Here is a 9,603-nt window from a genome sequence, read left to right on the forward strand (position 1 = left end):
GGCAATCGCCGCCGGATACCGGCGCCGTTCGGCGGGGGGGCCGGGCCGGCCCGACAGCTGAGCGGCCCGGATGATCCCGGAGTCCGCATCATACTGATGATCGGCCGGTCCGACTCGGCGACGGTCCCCAGTCACTGAGTGCGCGCCCCCCCGGGATCACTGAGAATAGAACCGTGGGCCGGTCGGTCGCCTTTGGCACTGCAGTTGCCAGGATCGTACCGTACGGTACTGTATGATAATTATTTATCCATCAAAAATACCGTACATGACTGAGTGAGATCGGACTCGTGTGGCGAGGCCCTGAGGCTCAACGTCCCACCCGTCGGCGGCGGCGGGCCGGGGGGCCAGTAGCCTGTGAGCGTTCGGGTTGAAGTTCTGGGACCGTCTGGCGGGGAGGCACCAGCCTGCCGCAGTCCGTCGGCCGCTCACTGCTCGGCTGGCGGCGCTCAGTTCCGAAGCCTTCACAACTGCACATCGCGGAGCATGCTGGCATCAAGATGAGGAAGGTTGCTGTTACTGAAAGCACTCTTAGTCAGCCAGCTCAAATGAATGGCGTCAGTGCGAAAGAGATCGCTGAACAGGAACAAGAAACTTGAAAGAAGGAGAAAAGGAGAGAAGGAGAGAAGGAGAGAAGGAGAGAAGGAGGGAAGGAGAGAAGGAGAGAAGGAGAGAAGGAAAGAAAAGAGCACTGCCAACAAGCTTGCCACACCTGAATATTCCAGACCCGAATTCGAAGCCTTCAACCATAAAAATTTAGAAGGAACATTCAAGTCATCAAGCCGCTCACCAGCCATGGATCCTGCGCCCAAACGCGGAAAGATTCGACATTGCCAGGAGTAGAAGACTGAGAAATTGTATGCGGCGGACCTGGGTCATCGTAAGCAGAGTCTATCCCTCACCCGTGATCTTCACTCATTCGCACCCGACTCGGTTTGGAACAGGAGCGGAGCAGACGATCAGGTTGTAGTTCGGCTCGTCCAAGACCATGTGCAATCTTCTCATCGTTCTGTGCAGCCGACACGAGTCAGGTCCCAGCCCCACCTGGCAGCAGACCGAGACCTGTGCAAGATCGCAACGAAAGATTTCCTCTCTTCCTCGGACATAGCATGGAAGTACGCCTGATGCTGTGCGAGGCTCTGACCGACAAAAAGGAAGTCAATCAACCGACTGACCTTGAGGGGAAGGATCCACGTCTCGAACGGGCAGATCGCAGCGAAAGGCACGAACGCCATGAAGTGCTCGTTCCTTTCGATCACTCGCTCCCCAGCCTCCAGCTCTTCCTCAGCCCTGCACGGTGAAAGCAAGAGGAGACAAATCAGGCCGACAGTGCTGTCAAAGGCTGAGAGCTTACATCTGCACGAAGACAGACTTGCCATGCTTGGTGTAAAACTCCTCGCAAACCTTCATTTGAACTTCAACCTGCAGCGGGACGGTCGGCAGAGTACGGCGAGGAGGTTAGCAGAAGATCACCTGCCGGGGAATCACAGGTAGAGCAACGATCTGCGAGTGAGGATGCAGGAGAGAAGCCCCTGCCGTGCCTCCGTTGTTCTTGAACAGCATGACCTGCGAACCAAAACAGTCGGTGGAGAAGAGACGAAGAATCGGGAAAAGAAGAACTGCGATACATGCTTCACGAAGCGGTCTTTGTGCCTGTGACACGCATTGCAAGCAAGTTATCAGCAACAGTCACAATACAAGAACGCTCATTACAGATCTGCGCTGCGTTCCATCCACGCTCTCACCATGAAATCCAATGATTCACGATTCCCTGTTGCTATGATGTAGTTGTGCTGTGGGTTTTCGATGCACACTTCGTGATGCCCAACTGCCGGCATCTCATTGTTTGTTATTCTCCCGTCTGCAAAGATGTGATGATGGTTGTCTTTGGTCGCGTTGAGGCATGTGAGCGGAGTCACTGCTGGATATTTGTTCTGGATGACTCTGAGATCCCAGGCATTGGGATCGCGAAGAGATTTGTACTCTAAGATCGCCTTGGGCGTCATATGCTCGTTTCCCATGCAAAAAGGACAGGTGATCTCATAGGTTAGACAATCTTTCGCGTACTGCTTGGTAAGAAAGCTCACAGTCTGCTTTGGGCGATTGGCTCGAGCCATTGAATACACAACCCACTTGCGAAACAGAAGTAAGATGAGTAGAGAGCGCAGAAAGAATGTAACAAGAGGGAACAATAAGTACGAGTACGAGGACATCTCGTGAACACTTACATCTCCGGTCGCTGGGTTCTGCCGAAACATCTTGTCGGACAGCTGCTGAGTCTGGCTGGACGAGTCTTCGTCGGAGCAGAGGGACCTTGACGGGAAGGAGATTGCGTTCAAACATCTCCTGCTTCCTCTCGCACGAGCATTTCCGCGGCTTGACATCGCACATACTGCTCGATCTGCTGCTCTCCCGCACCATGATGGCTCTGCGCATCGCATCCGCCTTGCTAGCATTTTCCGCCCCTACAACAAAAGAACCCCACCCTCAGAGTTTTAATTCTGCCCCACCCCTACCCCCTCAAAAGTCCACCACTACCACCATCTCCAACGCAAGCACCCAGAGGTACACTATAGCTTTTCATTAGCTAGTTCAAGGCCCATTCTTCTCCTCTCCCTTGTATTGCTGCACGGCCTGGGATTCCACTCTCACCCCTACCCGTACGGTCACTACCCCAGCAACATGGCCGCCCCCATCACTTCAACTCGCCCCCCGACGCCATGCAGCAGGGGATGGAGCTGGCAGCGAGTACGGTGTGGGTGAGGGGGCAGCATCTGACGGGGAACGGCGTGATGCTCTCCAAGGTGACGTCATGGACGAGCGAGAGCAGAGAGCACATCGATAGCGACTGACGTGCTCGCAGAGCCGCATCATCACCTCACGGCAGATAGTCTTCACCTACCACGTGAGCACCGTCACTGCTTGCTTGCGTGCCATGGTCGATAGTTGTGATAGTAGTGATAGCGATGACAGTTGTGATAGTGATGATAGTTGTGATAGTTGTGATAGTTGTGATAGTTGTGATAGTTGTGATAGTGGTGGTGATGATTATTGGGTTGCAGGAGGCAACCTTGTCGGAGGTTGACTACTTGGACCAAGAAGAAGGCGTCGTGTTCACAACTGCCTGCGATCCATCCAGCTGCTTTCTTTCCAATCAGAGGCTGGACATGACTATAGTACGTGATTCTTTGTATCAAGTTCACTATTTGTCACTCAATCTGATATGTTACTCCCTTCGACAACAGGTTGGGGTGGATCCAGAGTTTTGTAACAGGTCAGCATGCATGTAATTGGGAGGAGTAATCTCTAACTTGGCCGGAAGATGCAAGCTGCAGCCTGTGACAGTGCACGATGGGCGATTAGCGCGGGGGAATGAAGTTGTAATGGTGAGCAAGTTGGGGGGTGCGATAGAAGAGGAGACCACCATCGCAACAAGGTGCTGGTCCTGCATGTTTGGCGCGAGGATGATTGTTCCTGCATTGCTGTAGGTTGGTGGTGGAGGAGGTGGGCGAGAGCGAAGTGTTCCTTTCTCCAGTCGATGACCTGACAAGTGGAGTGCTTGGAAGTCCGATCTTCAAGGTTGAAAAGCGCATGCGTCACTGTTGCTTGATTGAGCATTTTTGACAGGACAAGAGCCTCGTTGCCATTGTAGTCAAGCTAAAGCAGGAAGAGGGCGGATTGAGGGCGCTGATGATTGAAACTGTCTTGGACAAGCTAAAGAAAGTTCGGAGCATGCTGCTTGATGATGCGGTCTTTATGAGTGACTCCTGCACAGAGACAACAGCTGGAGCATGCTCTTGGGGCAGATGGTAATTCTTCCTCGAATGGGATAGTCGAGCAAAGGGTGAGAACGAAGAAAATCTCCAAGCTAAAAAGGTGATGGAAGTTGGGATTAACGTGTTCTTTGATGCAGTTGGAGGGATCACACTGAAATGTTTCTTGTCCCAGGATGTTGGGAAAGGCTCAGTCAGAGGCGAACTTCGTAGGAATTGCTGCAGCAGGCGCCGTAGCTCTGACTGTTGTCTCTCTTGTTGTCGTTTTTCTCCGTTGGCGAAGATAAAAAGATCGGGCCGAACAGGCTAGTCACGAGTCGAATGAAAGCGGCCCGCCGCCGCGCCGACCGGGCCCGGCCTGTGCGCGGCAGACTGCCGGGGGCCGGCCTGATCCCCTGCCTGCCTTCGGAGCCCCGCCGGGCGCCGCCCGCCTGCCAGTGGGCGCCGGCGGCCCGGCCGGGCCGGGTGCCTGCCGGGCGCCTGAGCGGAGTTGTGGGGGGACGAGGTTTTCACATCTCGGCATGGCCGAGAGAAGGGACTGAAGACAAACAGGAACAGAGGCGAGAGGAGCGGAAGGAGGAGGAAGAGGAGAAGGAGAAGGAGGGAGAGGAGAAGGAAGCAGGAGAGGCAGAGTACAAGCTTCGGTCCTCTCATAGCGGGATCGATACACCCAGAGGGCGTGAAGGGTATGGGAGGTTGTAGCGAGATGAAACAGTGTAGTCCTTGTTGCTGAGGAGGGGGAAAGATCTTTGGAGGATAGGTGACTGTCTGGCAGCGAGAAAGAAGCAGAGGTGTCTTGACCATGGAGATCAGCTAAGGGGGCCACCTCAAGCTGAGGCAAGTCCGAGAGGCCAACCAAGGAGGGGAGTATAAGGGAGTAGAGCATCGAAATTAAGAGCACGGGGATGGTGTGTAGCGCCGACGAATCGGAGAGAGCCGAGCAGGACGAGCTGAGCAAAGATGTCCTCTTGATAGTGTTCAAACGGCTTCCTCTCGATGTCTTGCGCCATGTTCTCCTCGTTTGCCGACACTGGAGGGTTTCAGCCCTTGACCCGAGCCTTCCTGCATGGCGTGAGTGATGGGGCTTGATGGAGGAAGCAATCATCTAACATCATTGTCTTCACGCAGACACGTTGTCTCCTGAGACTTTCTGCATGCTCGTCCCTGAACACCATAACCATGCCATCCACAATGTCGAGCGAGCACGGCATAGTCACCTTGCGAGCAGGCCTCCTTGTGCAAAGAGCAGGTCAGAGAGGTGCACTATCAAACGGGAGGAACTGCTGGAGGCTTGCAGAAGATGTACAGAGCTGAGGGAGGCTGATCTGCGTACCGTGAGCCACCTCGACAACGAAGCCTTGATGCATGTCGCGAAGCACTGCTCTAGGCTGTCGCGTTTGAGGATACATGACGTGATGAGTTTGGGCAGCAAGATCACCAGCGTCGGCTTGATTCACCTCACCAGGATCTGCTCCAACCTGACTTTTCTAGACATCTCATACACAGTCTGCTCTGACAAGGCTCTCGAGTATATCGGCAACCTCCCTGAACTGCGATCGTTGCATATGCAGGTAGTTTCATCATGTCAAGTGGCAGGAAGGGCAGAGGAGAAGAGGGCGAGAGCGAGGATGTGATGGTGCAAGTGATGACTGCTAGCTGATGGCTCCTCAGGGCTGCTCGAGAATCAAAGGACAATCTCTGCCGTATCTCCTGTCCCAGTGCACCAAGTTGGAGGAGATCAACCTGTACAGAACGAGCGTCACCGCCTCCATTGCAGCAAAGCATCTGTCGAAAGCCATGAGGACGCGGCCTCTGCGGGTGAATATGCTGAATCCAGACGGTTGTCTTGAGATGTTCTTCCTCGTACTCCTCTGAGTCTGATGGTTTCCAGACCTTCCCAGTGCTGTGGATCTTTGGTCCTGCTGACTCTCTGCCGATTGTTCGTTGTGATGTGAGCTATCAGGTGTGGGATGTGCAGCAAGAGGTTGTACTCTCGCTTGCAGTCCTACGTGAGCAGCCGGCGCTTCATTGCGATCACGAGATGATGGGTTGAATGGCAGGTGACGATGCAAGACCCGACCAGCAAGGCCCTTTTTCATGTCTGTACCAACATCTCACCTGAGGTGAATGGGAGAGGTTGTTGATGATGGTGGGAGTAACAGCTTCTAGTGGATGAATGTTGTCATCTGCGGATTGGTTCCAATCAGGTGGTTTGTTGCTCTTGCCCTTGTCGGACGCTCGCTGATGCACGTTGAATCTAGATACAGTTGCATCAATCGCTGTCATGCTGCCTGTGGAGGTTTGATGATGTAAGCCTATCCCATCCCCCTCCTCTCTCACACCTCAGCTCGATCCTTTATCTTCCTCTCTCACCAACTCTCGCCTTCCCCTTGCTTCTCATCACACCTTCACTCTCAATTTCATGCCCTTTCCCCTGATCGTCACCATGCCCGGCAGCCACGGAGGAGGTGGCGGCAGCCACGGACAAGAGGACGAAGGCAGCTGCAGGTCGTCGTTTCGCTTCACTGTTGTGTGCGGACGACCACCACTCGGAGAGGTTCGTAAGATCTGAAGGTGAAGAGAGACTAAGGAGCAGGTGCAGGGACATCCATTTGCCATGATGACGAGCACAGTGAAGAGAGCGTAAGATAGGCAGTGCGTGACAACCTAGAATTTCTTTTCTTTTATTCAGTCGCAAGTGTAACGTTGCTCCTCACAAAACTCAATATCAACAAAATTCCCCATACATCACGAAGGGACTGGGCAAGAGGCACACCACAACAGAGGCTACATAAAGTGTTAAGAACAGACAAAAAACCAGCGAGCAGACAGGTGTCCACAACAAGTCTAAGACCGAAAAACTGCTGATGAGATTAACACGATGATCCGACGAGAATGATGAAGGAAAAATGGACAACATCTCTGCGCTCGTTCTGCCATAAGAATGTGCACGAAGAAAATTTCCAGTGAGCAGGTGCACACACAATCATCCCCTAAAGCGTGGCAATTCAAGACTGAGCCGAGGGGACGAATTGTGACTTGACCCTCTCGCTCAGTCCCTTGATCTCAGGATCGAATTCAAAGTTCTTTAGATCCTCCGTGAATGTCAGACTCCCTGCTCAACCAGTCAGTCTACTCCGCCCATACTGACAGAAACAGGAGAACATGCCTTGTTGGTCTGGCGAATACCCATATTTTACAATGACCGAAGACAAAATTTCCGTGGCTTTAGGGATGGCCATCATGAAGAACTTCGCGATGTCAGTCCCGCCTGCATCGATCTTGTAAACAGAAGTAGGGAACTCAGACTTGAATGCTCACATTCTCCCCGTATTCTCGCGAGCTCGGCAGCGCACTTGGGATCTTCGAAGGCGCCGACCGACTCTCTAGCTGCCACTGTGCACAGGAGTCAGCACGGTGTCAACATAATCAGCAAGCAATGTTGCTTACTTCTTGCTGTTTCGACGTTGTCAATCCCCATGATGTTGTAATGATCTTTTGTACTAACGAATGCCACCAGGCGCGAGCAAAAAAAGAGTAGACCGCTTGCTTTTCACAAATTTAAAGATGGAGCCCCTGCTCCTTTCACCTAGACATTCAAGATTAGCGGTTATGACACCAAAAATAAAATAATTGCATGATAAGGCGCGAGGGAAAGAAGAGTTCATCATCAGACTAAGCAAGTTTTCTATGAACTATCACCATAGCAGGTTCTCATATCTCACCCCAGGCACAATGTTCATCAACCTTGCTACGAACAAAATAGTATTGCGATAACCATTGCCGAAGTAATGCTTGCATTATGGCAAGGGACTGCTTCACCTCAGATCTTTGCTGTCTACACTCATTGAATGTATCTGAACCCAGAGCGCGACAGGCATCAAGCAAGCAGTCGATTCTTCTGCTAGCTTCATCACAATCTCAATACATGTGCATCCTCTTATCTCTCCAACGTCAGGGTGCCCACGGTCAATAACTCTCACTTCACATCACTGCCATCTTCTGACGAATCCTCCATATTCCATCGTCACGATCACGCACTCCGCCCCTTCCACAGGATAACCAACTTGAGGTTATGGCTAGCACCTACCTTGACCCCCACCCCCTTGTGTTTGCGAAGTCTCCATTTGTCATGACATACATGAAATACACTAATACTCTAATCGAAATATATCGGACCTTAGTGCACATGGTTTGAAATTCTTGACCCCTACCACATCCGACCCACGAGTGAGATAACCCAAGGTTGCTGAATAACCAATATTGGCTTATTAGCAGATATCCCTACAGACAAGGCGCGGGGACTGGCAAATGAGTGGGTGGTAGAACAATGATGGGGGGTACTCATGTAGGATGGTCTGTAGGATATTGCTTTCTGTCGTATATCGTATATGAAGTTGGTCCTAGGGGGTATGCACCATGTGTGAACAAGGGGGTACTCTAAGGAAAAGATTCAAAAGTGACGGTAGGGTAGTCATGTTGGTCCTGAGTCCTAGACCTCGGTTAGGAAGTAGTTCCTACCACATTTGGCTAGGGGGTGGGGTGCAAAAGTACCGGCTGCTTTCCCTTGTTTGCCATGGTCTTCGTAGGGTGGGTAGTCATGGAAGATTCTCTTGGGGAATAGAAATTCGAAAACAAAAATAGAGATTTAAATAAAGGGTCGAAAGAATTCTCTAGATTGCATAACCGTCAGTGTAACGATGTTCTAGATCTCAGCTACCTACGAGAGGGGGGCAAAAAGGGTCAGCAACAGAGCATTCTAGAAGAAACGGGTATGGGGGTCGCACCTGCTGACAAGGATGGCAGGATACCGAATGCGAGCTTTTAAGATTTTTCACCGGATAGCAGCCGGCCTGATTGCTCATTGGGGCTCATAACCTTCGATCCTTTTTGCTCCTGGAGGTGGTAGTCCGGTGCCGGGCCGTTCAGTACAAACCGGCCCGGGTGATTCCGGATGCCGGGCCCGCTGCCTCAGTGCAGGTGATGGGTTCTCAAGAGACCCGTCTGCTGGGGGCATGCATGGCGGAGGAGGAGGGTGAGATGGAGGCTGGAAGAGTGAGAGGAGGAGGAGGAGGAGGAGGAGGAGGAGGAAAGGCTTCAAGCTGGCTGATGTTCGTGAGCAAATCGCTGCTCGAGCAGGGAAAATCGGTCCTGCCCGTATGCCTGTTCCTCATGGGATTCCAGGTCATTGTGTTGGGGCAGGAGGTGAAGCAATACAAGGAGCTGCTCCTTGGTCTCTTGCTCGCTGTGGTGGGCCTTGCTCTCTTCACCTTCGGGCTTCTCAACGGCCTCATGCCTATGGGGGAGAGGATCGGGCTTCGCCTGCCCTCTATCCTCCCACTCTCCTCTGTGCTCTTCATCGCGGCAATCTTGGGAGTTGCCGTCACTCTCGCAGAACCAGCCCTGGGTGTCGTCAAGACGGCAGGATCATTAATCCAGCCTCAACATGCTCCGAACTTGCATGCTCTCCTGCACTCGAGGCAGGACCTCCTCGTCCTTGCCGTGGCTGCAGGGGTAGGACTCTCGTCCTCTCTTGGGATGCTGCGGATCCGGAGGAGCTGGAGCCTCAAGTGGATTGTGATCGTGCTGGTCTTGCTCACCATCTCTCTGTCCATGTACGTTTACTATCGCACGAGCAAGCATGACGTCATCGGCCTGGCATGGGACTTGGGCGCCGTCACAACAGGGCCAGTCACGGTAATGCAGGGAGAGGATGGGGGGGGGGGGGGGGGGGAAAGAAACCTCAATGAACATTACATCTCATAATTACTGGCTAAACCTTATCTTACCATGGAGGGGAGGGTACTGGAAGCCGGGGGGAGGGGGGTCCCCG

At 52.8% G+C, this 9,603-nt stretch overlaps 5 protein-coding genes across 5 annotated transcripts in view; 3 read left to right on the forward strand and 2 right to left on the reverse strand.

Annotated features, from left to right (window-relative positions):
* Window positions 1–461: 461 nt before the first annotated feature.
* GUITHDRAFT_104991 (hypothetical protein) lies at window positions 462–2,114 on the reverse strand (the record flags this gene model as incomplete). Its single annotated transcript, XM_005836386.1, has 10 exons — window positions 462–516; window positions 710–737; window positions 788–867; window positions 923–1,006; window positions 1,060–1,136; window positions 1,173–1,287; window positions 1,352–1,419; window positions 1,471–1,563; window positions 1,626–1,650; window positions 1,711–2,114. The coding sequence occupies 10 exons, from the start codon at window positions 2,112–2,114 to the stop codon at window positions 462–464; spliced, it is 1,029 nt and encodes a 342-aa protein (XP_005836443.1).
* Window positions 2,115–2,698: 584 nt separating this feature from the next.
* Window positions 2,699–4,070, forward strand: GUITHDRAFT_162191 (hypothetical protein). The gene is made up of 9 exons (XM_005836387.1): window positions 2,699–2,801; window positions 2,861–2,902; window positions 3,060–3,173; window positions 3,243–3,271; window positions 3,320–3,433; window positions 3,486–3,576; window positions 3,625–3,720; window positions 3,773–3,873; window positions 3,946–4,070. Exons 1-9 carry the CDS (start codon window positions 2,718–2,720, stop codon window positions 4,055–4,057), a joined length of 783 nt encoding a protein of 260 aa, XP_005836444.1. The 5' UTR covers window positions 2,699–2,717; the 3' UTR covers window positions 4,058–4,070.
* Window positions 4,071–4,675: 605 nt separating this feature from the next.
* Window positions 4,676–6,083, forward strand: GUITHDRAFT_104993 (hypothetical protein; the record flags this gene model as incomplete). The annotated part of the gene is made up of 9 exons (XM_005836388.1): window positions 4,676–4,841; window positions 4,899–5,019; window positions 5,068–5,341; window positions 5,442–5,610; window positions 5,662–5,686; window positions 5,734–5,779; window positions 5,831–5,893; window positions 5,940–5,977; window positions 6,032–6,083. The coding sequence occupies 9 exons, from the start codon at window positions 4,676–4,678 to the stop codon at window positions 6,081–6,083; spliced, it is 954 nt and encodes a 317-aa protein (XP_005836445.1).
* Window positions 6,084–6,456: 373 nt separating this feature from the next.
* GUITHDRAFT_151555 (hypothetical protein) lies at window positions 6,457–7,308 on the reverse strand. The gene is made up of 4 exons (XM_005836389.1): window positions 7,221–7,308; window positions 7,092–7,166; window positions 6,940–7,041; window positions 6,457–6,885 (listed from the first exon to the last, which is right to left on the reverse strand). Exons 1-4 carry the CDS (start codon window positions 7,249–7,251, stop codon window positions 6,779–6,781), a joined length of 315 nt encoding a protein of 104 aa, XP_005836446.1. The 5' UTR covers window positions 7,252–7,308; the 3' UTR covers window positions 6,457–6,778.
* A 1,571-nt stretch (window positions 7,309–8,879) lies between these two features.
* The window catches only part of GUITHDRAFT_136128 (hypothetical protein), a gene marked incomplete at both ends in the record, with an annotated part of 3,767 nt that continues 3,043 nt past the window's right edge, over window positions 8,880–9,603 (forward strand). Inside the window, one exon of the mRNA XM_005836390.1 lies at window positions 8,880–9,467. Within this exon, the coding sequence (XP_005836447.1) occupies window positions 8,880–9,467 (588 nt within the window). The remainder of the gene's footprint in view (window positions 9,468–9,603) is intronic.

Source organism: Guillardia theta, assembly GCF_000315625.1.
Source record: "Guillardia theta CCMP2712 unplaced genomic scaffold GUITHscaffold_18, whole genome shotgun sequence".
In the NCBI taxonomy this organism is placed as follows: domain Eukaryota; class Cryptophyceae; order Pyrenomonadales; family Geminigeraceae; genus Guillardia; species Guillardia theta.